Source organism: Macaca nemestrina, chromosome 7 (genome assembly GCF_043159975.1).
Source record: "Macaca nemestrina isolate mMacNem1 chromosome 7, mMacNem.hap1, whole genome shotgun sequence".
In the NCBI taxonomy this organism is placed as follows: domain Eukaryota; kingdom Metazoa; phylum Chordata; class Mammalia; order Primates; family Cercopithecidae; genus Macaca; species Macaca nemestrina.
This window is the reverse complement of record NC_092131.1, coordinates 134,596,558-134,618,332: the sequence shown is the minus strand read 5'-3', so window position 1 is coordinate 134,618,332 and position 21,775 is coordinate 134,596,558. Positions and strand designations below refer to the sequence as shown.

Sequence of the window (21,775 nt, the reverse complement as noted above, 5' to 3'; positions counted from 1 at the left end):
AGAATTGGTATTAGTTCTTTTTTAAATATATGGTAGAATTCAACAGTGAGGTCATCGGGTGCTGGCCTTTTCTTTGCTGGAAGATGTTTTATTATGGGTTTAGTCTCACTACTTGTTATTGGTTTGTTTAGATTTTGGATTTCTTCATGGTTCAGACATAGTAGGGTATATATGTCTAGGAATTTATACATTTCTTCTGAATTTTCCAATTTATTGGCAAATAATTCCTCATAGTAGCCATTAATGATCTTTCGAATTTCTGCAGTATTGATTGTATTAGTTCCTTTTTCATCTGATTTTATTTATTTGGGTCTTCTTTTTTTTCTTAGTCTGGTTAAAGGTTTGTCAATTTATCTTTTCAAAACAATTTTTTGTTTCATTGATCTTTTGTACTTTATTTCATTTATTTCTGCTCTGATCTTTATTATTTCTTTTCTTCTGCTAATTTTGGGTTTGGCTTTCTCTTGATTTTCTAGTTCTTTAAGATGCATTATTAGGTTATTTATTTGAAGTTTTCCTTTTTCTGCATGTAGTTGCTTATAGCTAGCTATAAACTTCCCTCTTAGCATTGCCTTCACTGTATTCCACAGGTTTTGGTATGTTGTTGTGTTTCCATTATCTTGTGTTTCAAGAAATTTTTCAGTTTTCTTAATTTCTTCATTGACCCACTGGTCATTCAGGAGCATATTATTTACTTTCCATGTATTTACGTAGTTTCCAAAATTGTTTTTGTTATTCATCTCTAGTTTTATTCTATTGTGGTCAGAGAAAAAGCTTGATATTATTTCAATTTATTTTGAATGTTTTAAGACCTCTTTTGTGACCTAACATTTGGGCTATCCTTGAGAATGATCCATGTGCTGATCTGCACATACAGCCTTCTGCAGCCATTGGATGAAATATTCTGTAAATATCTATTAGGTCCGTTTGATCTGTAGTGCAGATCAAATCTGATGTTCCTTTGTTGATTTTTCTGTCTGGAAGATCTGTTTAATGCCAAAAGTAGGGTGTTGAAGTCTCCAGCTCTTACTGTATTTGGGTCTTTTTTTCTTTTTAGTTCTAATACCATTTGCTTTATGTATTTCGATGATCCAGTATTGGGTGCGTGTATATATATATACATATTTCCAGTTGTTACATCTTTTTGCTGAATTAACCCATTTATCATTATATAGTGACGTTTGTCTCTTCTTATAGTTTTTGTCTTGAAATCTATTTTGTCTGGTATAGCTACTCCTGCTCTTTTTTGGTTTCCATTTGCATGGAATATCTTTTATTTTTTCCATTCTTTTATTTTTAGTCTATGTGTGTCTTTATAGGTAAAATGCATTTCTTGTAGGCAACTTATCATTGGGTCTTGTTTTTGTCCATTCAGCCACTCTATGTCTTTTGATTGGAGAGTTTAGTCCATTTACATTCAAAGTTCTTATTGATAACTAAGTTAGGCACTCTTCTAAGCACTGGAGGACTTGTCTTTGAGAATATGTTGAGGGAGATAGACAAATAAACATCATCTGAGACAGAGAGAAGCACTGTGGGCTACAGAATCAAAGAGAAAGGGTGGGCTTATGCAAACTTGGTCAGGGATGGGAGAGACTTTACAAAGGCAATGATGCCTGGGCTGAGTCTCAGCCAGCTAGGATCGGAGAGGAAAGGTGCTCACAGTGGAGGAAATATGCAAATACATGGCCATAAACAAGAGTATGGCTTATTTGGGGGGAACCCAATGAGTTCCTTGTGGTTAAAATGTAGACAGTATTGTTTGAGGACAATCAAGAGATGAGGTTGAAGAAGAGATAAGGGAGAGCTAGATAATGATGCAGCTTGCTAAGATTATATCATGCGAAAGAGCTTGAATTTACATTAGTGACAAAGAGAACTAGTTATAATTTTTAAATAGCGAATTAGAGAATGACGTGATCATAATAGTGATTTGAAAAGATCGTTATGTCAGCAGTATGGAAAGAGACATTGAAGTAGGAGGTAGACTCTGGGAACTTCATCATCCAATTTGTGGCAGTCCAGGTGAGAGATGATGAAGGTCTGAATTATTGCAGTGATCATGGGCATAAAGAAAAAAAGACCATGATTAGTGGTAGAACTAACACGACTTGATGATTGGGGGATTAAAAAGAGAACGAGAGAGTCAGTGATAACCCACAAGTATCTAGCTTGGAGACTGGGTGGTAGTTACACCATTCGTTGAGATGGGAGACATAGGAGAAGGAGCAGATATGTTGAGATGATGATTGGAGTAGGCAAATAAGATAAATTCAGTTTCATACAGTGTTGAATCTGAGATGCTTGTGGACCCTTCCAAGAGGAAATGCCTAACAGGCAGCTGAATGTACCTACATGTAGTATGGAGGTCAGAAGAAATATCTGAGAATAAGCTATAGATTTGCTCTTATCAACATTTAGGGGCGGTACAAGTCAGAGAAGATGGGATCTCTCAAAGAGAACATCAAATGAAAATGATGAGTAATGTAGTTGAAATTTCCGTATCACAAATCAATAAGAGATTTTCAGGTTTAAAAGCATAATTTTAAAAACCAAACAATAATGTATATTACACAAACTTTCATGTGACAAAGTTTGAGTCTAAGCCTTTTTATTCACAGTCTAAAGGTTCTTCCAAATCACTTTTGGCCGTTTGACATCACATGCAGCATCATGATGACAGACTGTTTTTTTAACAACTCTGACTTGTGAAGTGAATCTTTTGTCTTCTTTCAACTGGTAATATAATTCTGGGGCATAACGAAATATAATAGGGTTTCTTTTCATTGTCTTATTTGGTCCAACTCATAATTTCATATTTTCCTTAACTTAATTCCCAGCCCTGAAAGTTAAACACCTTCTCCTGAAAATCAGTGGAAGGCTTCTGTCAGAGCTGTTCAGTACCTGAATTATATAAACTGGTGACACCAGTTCTCCATAGCTTTGAAAAATCCTAGAGTCCATGAGATTTGCTATGCTGGTTTATGACATAATTTCTGCATCTATAATAACTTTTTTATTTTAATGCTGCATCAAAATGTAATCTTTTAAAAGATGTTTTAAACAAAAATCAGAAATACTGGTGTAACTTAAATTTTAAGCACCTGTGGTACTTCTAGGGCACAAAATTCTATTGTGGTGATGATGGTATGAACATATGCTTATTCATGGCTAGTCTGAGTTGCACAATTGCATCACAGCTTACTCCTGTGGGTAGTGACTGGCAAGATTCTTTTGACATCACATGTAAGAAAGGCTGATCTCAGAAATGTTAAAACTTGAAAACACATTTTTTTGAATAGAAGAAATACAGCAGATATCATACAAGGCTTTACCCTTAGCCTAATAATTTCAGTGTTGAAAGCATTCTTGGAGATTTTATTTTGTAATTTTGAAGGCAATTAAATTGTGAAGGCAGTTTGTGAGACAATTCAGATTACTCAACAAACTTTGAGTGTTAAATTTGTGCAATTCACTGTGCCCAGCTCGGGAATGCAAAGATATACAATACAGCATGATCCCTTTCCATATGGAATGTAGTATAGTGGTCCTCCTTGGGAGCCTTGGGAAATGCAGAGAGATTTCTGGGGTTGTTACAATGTTTTTGGAGCACTGCTGGCCTTTAGTGGGCCAAGGACACTCAACTTTCTATAGTCCATAGGATTTTCTGCACAAGAAGAGCTATCTCTCTCGCAATGTTCATAGAATCCACTCTGGAAAACACTGCAAAAGACAGACACACAATCATTATTCATGCAAGACCAACCACTAGGGAAGGGACATACTATCACTGTGTTGTAACTGTCTCATTCTAGACAATACCTATTGTTCAGCTTGGATACCTACCTTGTTTACTGATGAAACTCAGAATAATTCTGGACAAAAGCAAAAGGTAAAGCCATTCCAAAGAATATGATATAGGCAGTCTAAAAGACAGGTTCCAAAAATTGGAATAAATGCAGAGTTGCCCAAATAGCACAATACCTGGCACACGGGAAAGTACTCAGTTTGGGGTATTATTATGATTATTAACCTAATACTAGAATCTCCTGGAATCTCACATTTTGAAAGGACTTCAACAGTCATCTGATTCTACCCAGGATAAACACCAGCTCACCCCAAGTTCCTTAAAATGCATGCCTTAACAATCAAACATTAAAAAAAATATTGGCCGGGCGCGGTGGCTCAAGCCTGTAATCCCAGCACTTTGGGAGGCCGAGGCGGGTGGATCACAAGGTCAGGAGATCGAGACCATCCTGGCTAACACGGTGAAACCCCGTCTCTACTAAAAATACAAAAAACTAGCCGGGCGTGGTGGCGGGCGCCTGTAGTCCCAGCTACTCGGAGGCTGAGGCAGGAGAATGGCGTGAACCTGGGAGGCGGAGCTTGCAGTGAGCCGAGATCGCGCCACTGCACTCCAGCCTGGGTGACACAGCGCGAGACTCCGTCTCAAAAAAAAAAAAAAAAAAAAAATTTTGTGCTCTAGTATGATACAGCAATATACATTTGTGTCTAACCTGGGAAGAATCTTTAATTTTTTGAATTTTGATCTCATTAAGAAAGGCGATTTTCAAAATTTCACCCAAACTAAAGTTTTGAGAATTTTTGACATTATGAGGCATAATATGGTAAAAGATCAAAAACTGAAAATGTCAGAGCAGGCAAGGGTTCCTTCACAAATTTTCGCTGTAAGTTATACCTCTATCAGGGTAAAAATTTTGCTGATGAGATGGCAAGTTGGATTGTATAGAATACATTGGAGAGAAAAGAATGCCTACAAGGATCCACTGTGAGTTCTGCCCTCTCATTAGAATGTAAGCTTCATAAGAGCAGCAACTTTTTGAAAGGATTTGTTTCCTTTTCCATGGCTTCTAAAAACCCTTTTTATATGAAAATATTCAAATATACCTTCTATAGACTGAATGTGTGTGTATGTCCCCAAAATTCATGTTATTAAATAAATCCTAATGCACAGTGTGATGGCATTTTGAGGTATGGACTTTGGGAAGTGCTTAGCTCATGAGAGTGAAGCCCTCATGAGGGGGATTAGTGCTCTTATAAAAGAGGCCCTAGGGAGCTTCCTTGGCCCCTCTTCCATGTGCAGACACAGTGAAAAGATGGCCATCTATGAACCAGGAAGCAGACCCTCACCAAACACTGAATCTGCCAGTGTCTTGATCCTGAACTTCCCAGCCTCCAGAACTGTAAGAAATAAATGTTGTTGTCTGTAAACCATCTAGACTCTTTTTTTGAGACAGGGTACTGCTCTGTTGCCCCAGCTAGAATGCAGTATACAATCATGGCTTATCATACAGGCGCAATCTCCCGGACTCAAGCAGTCCTCCTGCCTCAGCCTCCCAAGTAGCTGAGACTGGGACTAGAGGTGCATGCCACCACACCTGGCTAATTTTTAAATTTTTAGTAGCAGCAAGGTTTTGCTATGTTGCCCAGGTTGGTCTCTAACTTCTGTGCTCAAGTGATCCTCCTGCCTTGGCCTCCCAAAATGCTGGGATTACAGGGGTAAGCCAGCTCCCAGGCTTCATTATAGCAGCCCAAACAGACTAAAACAATATGAAAAAATAACATAAATAACCACTTCTCCATCACTTAGATCGAGCAGTTGTTAACCTTTACCATTTTTGCTTCATCTATTTTTATTGAAGTGTTTTAAAATAAAATAAAAACCTAATGACAATTTCACTCCTTAATGCTTTTAACATGAATCTTCAAAAATGAACTGTTTCTCTTTCACTCACAGTATCTTTATCTCACCTAATAAAATCAACAATAATTCTTGAATATAATAAATTTCCAGTTCATATTTAGATTGCCCAAGTTATTTCCCAAATGACTTTTACTCCTCTCTTATCCAATCCTGGATCTGTTATCCATTGCATCTGATTATTTTATTTCTAAAGCAGAGGGACTCTGTTTAGTTCATTGCTGTAACCAGTGTCTAAACAGTGTCTAGCCTGGAGTAGGCTCTTAGATGACAACATAGTGGTTAGAACTGTGGGTTAACATCCTGGCTCTATCACTTACTAGCTATACTTGGGCAAGTCACTTAACCTCTCCATGCCTCAATTCCTCATCTGCAAAATCAGTTTAACAGTAGTATCTGTTGTATAGTGAGTGCTGTATAAGTGTTAGTTATTGTTCTTATTTGTTGATAAGTACTAATCAACCTCTATTATGTACCTAATACATGTTGGGCCCTATTTTAGGCATCAGCCAAATTTCTCTGCTCTCATGGAGCTTACATTCTAATTGGGGTTGAGTAGTCATTAGGAAAACAAAAAACAATTTGAAAAGTAAACATCCAGTTGTCCCTCACTATTCATGGGGGATTGGTTCCATGATCTCCCTTGAATACTAAAATCTGTGTGTGCTCAAAACCCTGATATAAAATAGTGTAATATTTGCATATAGCCTATGCACATCCTCCTGTACACTTTAAATAATCTCTAGATTATTTATAATACTTAATACCATGTAAATGCTATGTAAATAGTTTTTATACTCTATTGTTTAGAAAATAATGACAAGAAAAAGAGTCTATATATGTTTGGTACAGATACATTTTTTTAAAAATATTTTGAATTCACTTTTGATTGAATCCATGGATGCAGAACCCGTGGATATGGAGGGCCAGAGTGAATAGCACGTTAGTTGGTGAGAGAAAAGTTGGGAAAGGAACATAGGGAGCACTGGGATGGTCTAACTTGTAAGGTGACATGTAAGCACATATTTGATGGCTCTGAAGGAGCAAGTCACGTGCCTCCTTGGAGGACATGCATCTAGACAGAAGAAAGACCCTAAATTATGAGTGTGAGTAGCAAAGAAGAGGAGGGTGCAAGGGAGAGTGAAGTGGAAAAAGTAGGAGGGGCCAGATCTTGTAGACCATTGTGAGACTTTGGATATTACCACGTGAGAGCAAAAGTTATTGGAGGCTTACACTAGAGAATATTACTTGCAATTTGAAAGGTCCCCTACAGACAGAGTAGTGAATGCTATAATAGAGTTTTGGAAAACATGCTCTTGTAGAGCCAGAGGGTATGCCTAATGCCTGGGCTTTGATGTAACCATTAAGTGCATCATGTTGAAAATCTTTTTCAAGCACAGCAGTATGACCTCTGCATCCTAGACTGCCAGCTCACATATAGTATGTTCTTCCAACAATTCTTCAACACTATGAGGACCTTCAACCCATTGACCTCTCATTATTTCACTATTTATCACTTTTATCTTATTGTCTTTTCCTTCTCAGCTAGATTAGATGCCATGGTTGTGGCAGAAATTGTTAGTTCTCTGCCGAATATCTATTTCCTCACCTATATTACTAACAGAACTGATTTTACTTAGGGTGGCAATATGTCATAAGGAATAAGATTCCTCATTTCTGAGCCTTCGTTAAAGCAAAATATTTCCACGTGTCCCAGTTCTGTCCAGTTAGTACCGAGCAGCAGTCTACTGGGGGTTGGTTCCAGGGAATATTTTGCTTTTCTAATAACGGGGATAGTCACAGCTGGCATGTTCCTTTGCCCCTATTTCCCTTTCTCCTTTCTTCCTTCCTTAAACACAGATATGACATCTGGAGCTGCAGCAATCATCTTGCAACCATGGGATGACAAGCATGGACCAAAGGCAACACCCTGATGATTGTAGAGCAGAAAGAGAGAAAGGAACTGGGCCCCCAATGGCTTCTCTGAGCAGCTGAACTAATGCTAGCAATTGACTACCTCTGCCATGTGAGAATAGACCCCAGAAGGGTTTTTTGTTTTGTAATGTCAGATCTCTTCTGACTGATTCAGTGGTTCAACACCATGGTCTCTCTTTTGCAAACGTCCTTGTCCATCTTTCCCTCCATCATGCCTGGGAGACAAAACACAAGTCTGGTTAAACCTAACGAACTGCTCTGTGTTTGCATCTGAGAAGCTAAATATAGCTGTAGTACATCTCACAATGGTGCTTAGTGGTCTGACTTTAATTTTATGACCCCAAATTTCTGGTAGGCACTAAATTCAGCCTATATGTGCTAGCACGTTTCTATAGCAAAATCAGTTTCTCATCCCTTGAGATGGCTATTTTAAACTTTCTCCTCTCTCTTCATACCTCTAGCACCCTTGTCTCCCCTTACTTTCAGCTGATGATCTCCCTTCATACTCACCTACCTCATTTTTTGTGTCAGAGTCTGCTAGTATCTCCAGTATTCCTCTCCCTCTTTCTTTGTCATAACGCCCTTGATCTTTTTAACTAGAAATATGGCTGTCCCATGTAAAAACCATATTTTCCAGCTTCCTTTGCAGTTGATTATAGCTATATAGGCAAGTACTGGCTAATGAAATGTAAGGGGGAATATTATGGGTAGCTTTCAGGAAATGTTCTAAAAAGATAGAACTGGCTTGTGCCCTTTGATCCTTTTCTTCTCCCTCCTCTCTTTTGCTACGTGGGATGAATCTATGATGTTGGAACTCTATCTAGCAGCCATCTTAGACAGGAAGAGTAGGTCCACATATTGGGATAGAAGAGTACTGAGCTAGAAGGGGTCTGATCCCTAACAATTTTATGACTTCCAAATCAACCCTGAACAACCTACCTCTGGACTTCAGGTACATGAGAAGACTGAATTCTGTCCTATTTAAACGATATTCTTCCAGTTTTTAGTCACATATAGACAAATGAATCCTAACCAAATACATCAGCCTTTCTAGGTCGAGATGTACTTTCTGTGCCTTCTCTCTAATCATAATGGAAGTGTCCCTCTCCTATTAAGGCCAGCCTCTTATTAAGGCCTTAGTTTCTACAGTTATTTCCTTTCACGAATCATCAGTTTCTCACTCCTCAGTCATTTAGAGATCTTTGCTTAACTAGCTCAGTTTCATCACTCTGGTCTTAGTCTAATTGTTGTCTCCTCATAGAGGCTGTTCTTGACCATAATATCTAAGGTAGTTTTCTCTTATTCTCTATCCCATTATCCTAGTGTATTTTATTTAGAGCATTTAGGGCAATCTGAAATTAATTTTATATCTGTTTATGTGCTTATTGTCTGATTCCTCACATACCTTCAAGAATGTAAGATCCACATGGTCAGGGACTTCATCTTTCCCGTTTCTAACACCTACTAGGCTCTCAAGAAGTGTCTGAATGAATGAATGAATTTTGTTGGAATTAAAGAAGGAGAGAGAGAGGTTGGAGGAGACCTCCCAGAGTAATTTGGGCCTGACTGAAATTCAAGTTTGAATAAAAGTGTGATCAGAAGACACTGAAGAGGGAAGAAGAAGACATTCCCAGAAGAAGGAACAGCATGCTCACTTGCAGAGGTGGAGAGAGCGTGTTGTGTGTGGGCACTGGTCATTCAGCATGAAAAGTGCACAGACTTGTCAGGAAGGAATGGCAGGAGTGGGGGCTGGAAAGTAGGAATGGTTCAGACTACGCCACCCTAAGGGAAACTGGTGGAGGATTTTAAAGGTGAGAGACATATTCGATTCAGTGATTAAGGGCGGGCCATCATGCAGAAGTTGGACTGGAGGTAAAGAGACCCATCTAAGGGACTATTAAGGAGGTCTATGTAATAATCAGTGAAGCATGGACCATGCAGTGCCTGTGGGGAGTAGAGTGGATAAAGGATCTGATAGGATGATAGGAAGTTGAATCAAGAGTGCATCACCTAACACTTCTTTATAATGTGGCAGTATGTTGTGATGAAATAAGGCTTTGGATTCAGAGACGTAAATCAAATCCTGTCTCCTCACTTCTGGATTGTGTGACCTTGAGAAGTCACTTAACCAATTATCCTCATTGGCAAAGTAGTGACAATATCATATACTTCCTATTGTTATTTTTAGGACTAAAATCCTAAAATCAGTTGAATATGACCACACCCACCTGTTCTGGTGCATGCCACAAAATGGGACCTGAAAAAATGTTAGCTCTCTCCCCTAACCCTTCTCTTATTCTCCAGTTCAACTCCTGTAGGAAAGAGAAAACGGGAAGGCCACATCTCAATAGAAGTAGGTAAGCCTTTAGGTTTTGTGAACCTGAGGCAGTTAGGCAGCAGCTGGGCTATTTAGAAGCAGCATGGAGTTAAGTGATGCTATGATTGTGGAGGGCTTCTACTTTGTTGATCCTTCTAGCCTTAACAGGGAGATAAGAGGGGAGGTAATAGAGCATAGAGTGTTAGAGTTAATAATAAAATAATTAATAAATAAAATAAAGAATTAATAATAAAATAATGAATCATTACATTTTAATTACACCTTAATTTTGGTTGACACTTTATTAAGAAAATGTATTTTTGAATAGAAGCAAAAATCCATATAACCATCTCTCAGCTTTTACAGTTAACATAATTTTTCCATTCTAATTTCATCTATTCCCTCTACTATTTTTGGCAAAGTCTTTGAAAGTAAATCCCAGACATTATATCATTTCACTTTATCATATGTTATTTGGTAAAGATTTTTAAAAATAACCATTATCACCTGTAACTAGTGAGAATAGACCCCGTTAGCATTTTCTGTTATATAATCTAAATCTCTTCTAACTGATTCAATGGTTCAGCACCATAGTCTCTCTCTTGCAAACATCCTTGTCCATCTTTCCCTCCATCATGCCAAAAACTTAACAACAGTTCACGAATATTGTATAATTCCCAGTCCATGTGCAATTTTCCCCAATTGTCTTTAAATTGTCATTCTACTGTTGTTTGCATGAATCAGGATGCAAACAAGGTCCACACATTATAATTGTATTTCATTTTATCTAAACAGTTTCCCTCGTTTAAAGATTTAAAGATTTCTTGAGTAATACCCTACTCATTTAAAGATTTCTTGAGTAATACCCTACAAGCACAGGCAAACAAAGCAAAAATGGACAAATGGGATCACATCAAGTTAAAAAGCTTCTGCACAGCAAAAAGAAACCATCAACAAAGAGACAACCCACAGAATGGGAGAAAATATTTGCAAACTACTAATCTGACAAGGAATTAATAACCAGAATATATCAGGAGCTCAAGCAACTCTAGGAGAAAAAAAATCTAATAATCTGATTTTAAAATGGGCAAAAGAGGCTGGGCATGGTGGCTCATACCTGTAATCCCAGCACTTTGGGAGGCCAAGGCAGGCAGATCATCTGAGGTCAGGAGTTCCAGACCAGCCTGGCTAATATGGTGAAACCCCGTCTCTACTAAAAATACAAAATTTAGCCAGGCGTGATGTCGTAGCTTTTAATCCCAGCTACTTGGGAGGCTGCGGCAGGAGAACTGCTTGAACCTGGGAGGTGGAGGTTGCAGTGAGCTGAGATCATGCCACTTGCACTCCTAGCCTGGGCGACAGAGTGAGACTTGGTCAAAAAAAAAAGATCTGAATTGGCATTTCTCAAAATAAGACATACAAATGACAAACAGGTGGCTTAGCATCACTGATCATCAGAGAAAGGCAAATTAAAACTACAATGAGATATTATCTTCCCCAGTAAAATGACTTTTATCTAAGGACAGGCAATAACAAATCCTGGCAAGTATGTGGAGAAAACAGAAACCTCCTACACTGTTGGTAGGAATGTAAATTAATAGAACCACTATAGAGAACGGTTTGGAAGTTCCTCAAAAAACTAAAAATAGGCTGGGCGTGGTGTCTTACTCCTGTAATTCCAGCACTTTGGGAGTCTGAGGTGGGCGGATCATTTGAGGCCAGGAATTCAAGACCAGCCTGGCCAATATGATGAAACCCTATCTCTACTAAAAAATACAATAATTAGCTGGGTGTGGTGGTGCATGCCTGTAATCTCAGCTACTTGGGAGACTGAGGCACAAGAATCACTTGAACCCGGGAGGCAGAGGTTGCAGTAAGCAGAGATTGTGCCACTGTACTCCAGGCTGGGTGACAGAGCAATAATCTGTCTCAAACAGCAACAACAGCAAACTAAGAATAAAGCTCCCATATGATCCAACAATCCCATTTCCAAAAGAAAGGAAATCAGTGTATCAAAGAGATATCTGCACTCCCATGTTTATTGTAGCACTATTCCCGCTAGCCAAGATTTGGAAGCAACCTAAGTGTCCGTCAACAAATGAATAGATAAAGAAAATGTGGCACTTACACACAATGGAATATATTCAGCCAAAAAAAAAAAAAAAGAATGAGATCCTGTCATTTGCAACAACATGGATAGAACTGGAGATCATTATGTTAAGTGAAATAAGCCAGGCATAGAAGGGCAGGATTCACATGTTCTCACTTATTTGTGGGAGCTAAAAATTAAAACAATTGAATTCACTGAGATAGAGAGTAGAAGGACGGTTACCAGAGGCTGGGAAGTGTAGTGTGGGGCTTGGGGAGAAGTGAGGATAGTTAATGAGCACAAAAATATAGTTAAATAGAATGAATAAGATCTAGTATATCAAAAGAAGGTGACACTGGCTGGTCACTCTGTTATACTCAACAATTTATTGTACATTTAAAAATAAAAGCGTATAACTGGATTGTTTGTAATACAGAGAAAGGATAAATGCTTGAGGTGATGGCTGTTTATCCTGATGTAATTACTCATTATATGCTTGTATCAAAATAGCTCATATACCCCATAAATATATATACCTACTATGTATCCACAAAAATTAAAAATAAAAAAATTTTAATGTCAATTATTTGTTGAAGAAACCAGGTCATTTGTCATATAGGTTCTTCTCACAGTCTGGATTTATCTGATTGCAATCCCGTGGTGCCATTTTACATGTTCCTCTGTCCCTAGTATCTCTTGTAAATTGGTAGTTTTATCTAGAAGCTTGATTGTATTCAGATTCTGTCTTTTTGGCAGGACTACTTCTTATTGTACAATGGTGCTATACCCAGTGCCTGTGTATTTTCTTTTATAGCATATCAAGAGGCAATTTCTTTTTTTGTCTTTTAATAATATTAAGACTGATCAATGAGAATTATCAGCTGAATTTGTCTTTTATAAAATTTTATAATGTCTTTTAAAATTTTATTTGTCTTTTATAAAATTCTCTGCAACCTTTCACTTAATGATATTAGCAACCATTGATATTTGCTTTAATACATTATTTCATTAGGAATTACAAAGTAGTGATTTTTAGAATTCTATCATTCCTTTGCATTTTTTTAGCCTCTGTGAGGAAGTTTTCTTTAGCAACTCTTTGGTGACTCTGAAAACCAGTTTTAATTACTTACTTTTTGCTTAATTACTTCTTTTATTTATCAATTTTTAGGTTAATTTATCAATTTTATCAACTAGGTTTTTGAGGGGAAGAGAATATTATTAAGAACTCATGGATTTTTATATGTTTGAAGTGTTTCAATCCATTGTAATCGTTATTTTGGGGCCAGTGGGAGCCTCTTTCACATTGGCTCCAGAATAGTACTTTATAATTTATAAGATACTTAACCGTACATTAGTCATTTGAACTTCATAAACAACCCTATGAAGCTAAGTGTTACTACCCAGTTTTACAAATGAGAAATCTAGATGACACAGCTCAAATCAGGACTTGACGTCTATTGTTCTTTGTATTACATGAGACAGTGATTGAAAGAATGAGTGTTAAAGGTGACTAAATTCTTTGTATTTTTCTTTTCTCTGCTTCTGAGACTAAACAGCAGCTGTCTTTAACCAGTGGGAATATGATATTAAGCAATATCCACTTTAGAAGACATTACTTGCAGCAAACACTGTTGATAATACTGTAACTTAGTAAATAGCCTCTCTCAACTTTGTTTGTGAAGCATTTCAATTTTGATTACTCTGTGTGGGATCTACTGCTCAGATGTGTGTCATTTTATGGTCTACCCATGTCTGGGGAGCTGGCATTACACGCTGCCTAGTGTTTTTAATTCAGAAGTTCTTCTAAAAGAAACCTTAGCCTCCTATATTCCAACCCTAGTTTTAATAGCGTAAGCTATTTCCTTCTTACATAGCTTTGTGGGCATAGTAATAAAATAAATACCACAAAATCACTGATGAGATGAAAATTGAGCTCCCTGCTTCTGTGCAGCCATGTAGGTAAAACAGTAATTGGCTCTGATAATAACTTTTGTTCTTACAAACCAAAGTCAGAATGAGAGTCACATTTGATATATCTGCTTGTAATTACCATCAAAAGGAGAGAATACAAAGTTTAGATTGTTTAGTGACTCAAGATAGATTACATACATTGATATTTTTCTTGACCAATTTACTAAAATTTTCTGAAATTATTTCTGATATTTATCTTACTGTTGGTAAAAAATGATCATCTTCCAGAGCATACTTTCCTGCTTAATGGAATGATTAATTTTATTTTTGTTTTTGAAGTCTATAATTGATTTTCTTGAAAACCTTATTATTGGGTCTCATAATACAGCATATGTTTGTAAGTATTTTCCCATATATCACAATAGATGGTTTGTAAGACAAATTTAGGTTTTGAATGTATTTGGTAGTGAATTTCAGTGAAATATTTGTTATGTTAATTTTTTTTTTTTTTTTTTTTTTTGAGACTGAGCCTCACTCTGTTGCCCAGGCTAGAGTGCAGGGCATGATCCCAACTCACTGCAACCTCCACCTCCTGGGTTCAAGCAATTCTCATGCCTCAGCCTCTCAAGTAGCTGGGACTACAGGCGCCCGCCACCATGCCTGGCTAATTTTTAGTAGAAACGGGTTTCACCATGTTGGCCAGACTGGTCTCGAACTCCTGGCCTCAAATGATCCACCCACCTCGGCCTCCCAAAGTGCTGGGATTGCAGGAATGAGCCACTATGCTCGTATGATTATGTTAATATTCTTTAAACATAGATGCCTTTTAAGTGTTTTTGAAAAGAGCAATTAAATCATGTGTGCTACATATTACTCTTTTGGTATACACAAGCATTGGTACCAAAATAGTAAATATGAGAACATTACTATTTTTAAATTATCTTTTAACCTCAAGTCATTGCTTTAGAACCCAACAATAAAGAATTGATAGTACATCTATCATTTCTGTTGGATTTCTATTTACATACTGATTTCTTTTCAGAAATAACTATGTCTAGTGCTACAGAATTTAACAATAAGCAGAACACTACAGGATTTTAAGGCCAGTTTTAACAGTGATTCTGTATTTGGCCATTTCCTCCCTATACCAGACCTATAACCACACAAACTTGATGGAGCATGATAAAACTAAGAAAACTGCTATGGCCCACTGAGCAAATAATCCCATAATTAAAAAGTTCTAACAGCTTAGACATGATAGATGAAGCTATTACCATCAATTCTGTATCCAGAATACACACATTTTAAAAATACCCTAATTACAAAAACCCAGATCCAGTCAATATAATACATATTAGCAATTTCCCAATCCTTGGTAGAATAGCAATTATTCTGAACGTTTAAGAAGGAAAATATTATGTTCAGGTATTAATTTCAATAGAAGAGGCAATCTGCTTCCATGCAAAAACCCTGGAGTAGTGCTGTGAGTGTTACCCACAGAAGAAAAGCCATTTATAATTAGGTATGACATTACTTTTGTGACCACATGTACCTCAAGGAGAAGGAAATAGACATGCCTTGTTTGAATCCTGTATTCTTGCCCAGATTAAATAAAGTAGACAGTTGAGGACAGTTATTTGGAGATTTGGTTTAAGAAATGCTATTGGTCGGGTACGGTGGCTCACACCTGTAATCCCAGCACTTTGGGAGGCTCAGGCAGGTGGATCATGAGGTCAGGAGTTCGAGACCAGCCTGACCAACATGGTGAAACCCTGTCCCTACTAAAAATACAAAAATTAGCCAGGTGTGGTAGCATGTACCTGTAATCGCAGCTACTCAGGAGGCTGAGGCAGGAGAATCACTTGAACCTGGGAGGCGGAGGTTGCAGTGAACGGAGATTGTGTCCCTGCACTACAGCCTGGGTGACAGAGCAAGATTCCATCTCAAAACAGCAACAACAAACATGCTATTAAAAAGTATAAAAGGAAGATTTAGAATATCTGTTAAGAAAGACCTTACCTAGGCATATCTATGCTTATCTAGCATACATTCTGTAGATATTTTTGTAGCCTTCTTCTTCACTTTGACCTTAGGCACAGACCCTTTATGAATGCTTATGTCAAAGAAATAGCTGGATCATGAACAAATCTGTCTGATTCCTACAACCATTTTAACAACTGCGTCAGATCACCCTCAAAACTAAGACACTTAATTGAAGGGAAAACAGTTAAGTTGCTCACGGTACTTCTAACCTCCTTTTAAAAAAGTTACAAAGCCTACAAACCTACATATTTTGACTCCATTTTTATGAAATGTCCAGAATAGATATACATCAGTAGAGACACAAAGTAGATAACTGGTTGCCTGGAACTAGTGGGAGGAGGGAATGGGGAGCAATTGCTAATGGGTATGAGGTCTCATTTTGGAGTGATGCACATGTCCTGGAATTAGATAGCGGCGATGGTTGTAGGAATATACTGAAAACCACTGAATTGTACACTTTAAAGGGGTGAATTTTATGGTATATGCATTGTATTACAATTTTTAAAATCACAAAAGACTAGAAATTATTAATAATACCATATTCCCTACGTGCGAAATTATCTTTTAGCCTAAAATCATAGAATCCCAAAGCTCGGGCATGGTTCCTCAAGAGACCATCAAGTCTAACATGCATTTTGCGAATAAAGAAACTGACTTCCATAGAGGTGAAGTGACTTACCCAAGGTCACACAGAGCAGTCGAGAGGAGAGCTGGCACCTAGGGGTCCTGACAACTATCTAGTGCCCCTTCCCACCACCACCATGTGGCCCACTCTCATGGTTTATTTTTAAGCATGTCAATGATAACTAATTTGAATTATTTAAAATGAGGAATAAGTGGTTCAAACAAGAGGCTTTTTTTTTTTTTTTTCCTAATGAAAGCATAAATTATTCTTGCAGATAACAGAATCTCTGTGAAGGAGTAGATAAATTTGTTGTAAATTTACCAGGCCCAAATTGAGATTTACCTGTAAATGTCCCTAGAGGAAAGTGGCCACATTAACAGACCAAGGGAGCCCTCTGCCTGTGTATTTGTGGTATAGATTTCATTGGCAAAATCCTTGACCTGGAAAGCTAAAAATAAATTAAGACCAGGTATTCTATCTAGTCCTTTGCCCACCTTGGTTGGCTTCCAGCGTTATTTTTGAGAAAATGTGTCTGAGGATGTATTTGTGGGAGCAATGGGATATACGGAGGAAAACCTATAGAAAGTTCCTTTTCTGTGAATAAAAGGGACTGATTAGCAGCCTAAATAAAAGATCCAAATATATTTTTTTCCAGTGAGAATTTCATTAAAATAATTATTTCCAAAGAACTTTAAACTCCTTTGAGGATATAAAATGTTAGTAAGCATTTTTGTTCATCCAGCATGAAAGTTTCATTGTTTCTTTGTTTCAGCAAAAGATAGGGTTGAATGTAAAAATCATGCAGGATCCTGAAAACATCCACCACAGAGCTGCTGTAAATGCGAACTATGGAATCAGTTTACCATATATTAATCAGAGAAAAGCATGTGTAAGTAATGAGTTGTTTTAATGAGCTCTTATTTTTTAAGAAATAAAAGTCATTTATTAGTAGTGTAAGATGTAATGTAGATATTAAGTAAAGATTGTGATCCTTTTGTCTTTGGAATTTTTTGGAGATGGAGTGGCTCTCATTCTGTTTGTAATTAGCAATGATTAAGAAAATGTACGCCTATTTTAAAGACTTATTTGTAGCTCATTCAGATTTCTCTATTTTATTTGATATTCCTAAATAATCTAGTACCATAATTTTAATGAGGAAATAATTTACCAGCAAAAAGAATTAATAGAGAAATTTTAAATATTGTATTTCTTTGATAGTAGGCTTAGCACTAGAAAAATCAAAATAAAACAACAGCACAGAATCCTCTTCACTTGTATATACTCTCATAATGTACAAATATTTGAGAATATTATTCTAAAGCTGAGGTAAGCAGGGACTAATCCTTTATGTCAGCAAAATAATGAGAGGGAAAAAGAATCAAATGTAGATTTGCAGTAAGAGATCTCAGAGTTGACGCCCATTTTTGCCATTGACTAGATGCTACCTTGTCCTAAAGCAAGGATTGTACTCTTTCCATGTTGTGGAGTTTTCTTAGGAGAATTAAGAGTAGTGCTTCATTTTAACTGGGAAATTATTTAATTTGAGATCATTTCTAACACTGAAAACAATTACTGAGGTAACATCTCTATTTTTGTAAATATATTTTTAACCTTTGGCTTCTCTCAAAAGCTCTTAAATGTATGACTTGGTGAAATCAAAACTAAAAGCAAGATTAATGTTAGAATTAAATTGCAAAGCCATTTCTAACTAGCATAATAGTCTCTTAGATTAATCTTCCAAATTTCCTACATAGACATTTTCAACTGCCTACTTCATTCATGTAACCCTGAAATGTATTTTCAGTTTCTTTATATGTGCTTTATGTTATTCTAACAGGTTTGGTTTAAGAGCACTTTATCTTACAAATACTTGTATAGCCTAAGAAATAACCGGAAAGTTAGATATTTTTATTCCTGCTGAAACTTTATTTAAAATGTCACTGTGAATAATGTGAAAGGGTTTTTATCTGCTTCCCATGAGCCCAAAGCTCTTGAAATACAAATATTATTTCTCTGGCAACACAGACAGAAGCAGATTTCTCTTTTGTTGTTGTTGGTTTTCCTCTTCAATCTAGAATTAATATTGGCTTAGCTGGAGGAGTACTGAGGCTTTGTAGCCTGAGGCAACTGTTGTGTTTCATGCGAACTTTTTCTGATGAGTACTGGAGTTTTAAAAGGCATACCTCTAGATTTAAAAAGGATTATGCTTTGCTTTATGAATCTGAATGAAGATTCAGACTTAAGTAAATAGAGATTTCAAAATTATATCCAAAACTTGGGACAGATTCTTAGTCATTAATTATATATTTTTCCAATTTCCAAATAGAATGAATGCCTTGGATGTTGTATCTATATACTTTGAGCAAAGAGAATTTGGGAAAGCACTTTGCCTTTTATGACATATAGCTAATAGATGTTCATTTACTGTATTAAATCTCCTTTTTCTGTCAAACTTGATGCCATAAATATCTACACCAGAGCAACTTAAAATTGGATGTACATTATGTATATTTTTTTCAAACTGTCAGCCTTTTGATCAAATAGTTATCATTTTGTGTTGATATAGTTGTATGGTAGTACTAACTGAAAAACAGTATTTTCATTTTGGATTTACAAAACAGAAGCATTGTGCAAAAAGCACTGTGAAAGAAGTTTGTTCAGGTATTTGGTTTTAAACAGTCATATAAAGCATTTGGGGATAAATGCAGTTGTGATTTACCACTTATAAAAATCATTCCAAAAGCACTAACCCAAACTAGAGTAATGTGTCTAGCACTGTGATGTATAGTTAATTAGAAAGGCATCATCAAAGCTAATCATTTTAGAACTAAACACTCGAAGGGGATTATTATTTGGCTGCCGAGGGCCATGTGTTTCCTTACTTCTTATGAAACTTGATCAGCTTGTCAAAAGCCTGTAAATAACCTTAGACATTTTTGACAGAGCGAATGTGAATATGTAGCCACTTTCCATTATTTGTTCCCAGAAGCTGGTATCTTCTCAATCTTAGGAAGTGGTGTATTCCTCCTGATAATAAGAGGCTGATGCAAGGATTTTAGTGCATTGAAAACACATATAAGCCCTGCCACACACACATACTCATATTGCAAAACTATCTTGAAAATTGTATATCCTGTGACTCTGTTATGTAAAATCAATTTACCAAAAACGTGTTAAAAGTGAGACTCACTGGTGGTTTTTTCAATATCTTCAGTCTGACAAATAGTAACAAACAGCCTTCTAACATTTTTTCTAGTAGGTCCTCAAAGGTATGTGGAAACAAGAAGAAATCCCTGGTACTGTTCACATTTCCTCACTGACATCTAGTTCCAGTTAGAGTTTATAATATAACACATTAAGAGATCTAAAAAATTTAAGAGAAAATTTGACTTTGATTTATTTCTTTTAAATAAAAAGTGTTTCTTAAAAGGCTTCAAACATGTATCTGTTAACATGAATTTTAAAAGAACGATTATGAATGCATAACAAAATAGCCAAACCAAACATTGCTTTGAATTGCTGCACAAATAACTCTGATTATAACTGTTATGACCTAGAAAAGAATCATAAAAACATTTTTCTTTTTGGCAAGATATGAGTTGCTGTAGAATTATACCAGTTCTTTGGTCCCACTTTCCAAATAAATAAATATATAATGCAATGTAAACTTAGAATCTTTTATTTATTCATGAGGTTGAATTTAATACTATTATGATTTCTAGATTTTATGAGTCATATGTTATGCAGTGTTTTCCACTAACTTAGTTGGGTAGCAACCACACTTCACAAATCATAGTTTCATTCTTTACTGTTTCACTTGGGGTGTACATAGTAATCTCTCTCTCACTGAAAGCATATTCATTTCTGAAATGATAAAGTGATAGAAAGTGAGGCAATTGTGTTAATGTCAAATGATTAGAAGAAGCACCAGAAGTAAGGGGTGGAGGCAGGGGGTGGGAGTGGAGAAAGAAGGGCGATTTCAGAACATGATTGTGTTTTAAGCCCATGCATATGGCCACAATTACAGTCACAACATAATTTGGCAACGGTAGCAGAATTAGATTTAAACAAATTGATGTTACACTGCAGTAATTCAGAATGAGCTTGTTGCATTTATAAACCATAACAAGAAGCAGAGTGAATTAATAAACCCTTCTTGTCACTAAAAATAAAAAAAGGGAATAATTGCTGAGATGGAGTTAACTTAACAGATGACTATAGTCAGCATCCTTTCAGGCTAGATATGGGAAAGTGAAGGTCACCCCCATCTCAGATGACAAAGAGGGAACATTTTGTTGGTAAACAAATTAATCTTTTGAAAGGTCGCCATTTGTTTTAAGTTTTTATCCAGTTCTTGTCATCTGGAATCAGAGATTGACTGTCATTTCACCAGGCAGGGGTGCAGTTGAGGCAGACAAAGCTGCTTCTGTACGTATCAGCATTCCTTGACAAAACTCAGTGCCTGATTGTGATGCTATGGGCTGCTGGTTTACAGCTGTCTCCGGACAAGAGTGGAGGCCCACCCCTGAATTCCAATAAGATGGGCCTGCATGTTCCGCCTGCTGTAAGCTGGCCCTCTGCCCACAAGTAAAACGTATTGTAGTTCAAGCCAGCAATTATCTCTTTTACTTCCTTCTGTGCTGCTTCTGTTCTCTTTTTCCAAAAACAGATGTGGGTATTCACTCAAGTTCTGCATCTATTCTTTCTCACACCTGCTGGGGCAGAATTTTGACAGAGGTAGAGTTTGAGGGAGCCAGCAGACAACAATCAGATGCAATTTCTTTGAGAGCAGTTTAAAAAGAAAATGTTGATTTTTCAGGAAATGTGGAGTCAGCATCTTGGCCCCCCTCCCTTTTCCCAGGAGCATTTGGTAAATTAAATTAGTTGAACAAAAGGAAATAGCTTTAAAGACATTCTGAAATGCCATATCCTATTTATGACATACAGTCATTACCCAAGGACTGTGGTGGCATGCACAACATCCCACTCCCATCATTTTAAGAGAGCTTTCTCTTCAGGTTGCTTAGATAAAGAGTTTTCAACAAAGGAATGACTTTTCATGTCCTTCCTGATTCACAGCCTACAAAATGTATTCCACCAATATGGCAGTGATGGTGGTGGTGGTGGTGGAGG

At 36.9% G+C, this 21,775-nt stretch overlaps 1 protein-coding gene across 9 annotated transcripts in view; it reads left to right on the top strand.

The window, feature by feature from the left end:
- The window catches only part of LOC105488099 (IQ motif containing H), a 257,039-nt gene that overhangs the window by 35,418 nt on the left and 199,846 nt on the right, over positions 1–21,775 (top strand). For 7 of the 9 annotated variants that reach the window (XM_071101156.1, XM_071101155.1, XM_071101154.1 and 4 more), the window contains exon 5: positions 17,415–17,531. The exons of the other annotated variants lie outside the window; for them this stretch is intronic. In XM_071101156.1, coding sequence (XP_070957257.1) covers positions 17,415–17,531 — 117 coding nt within the window. The remainder of the gene's footprint in view (positions 1–17,414; positions 17,532–21,775) is intronic. 9 annotated transcript variants of the gene reach the window in all.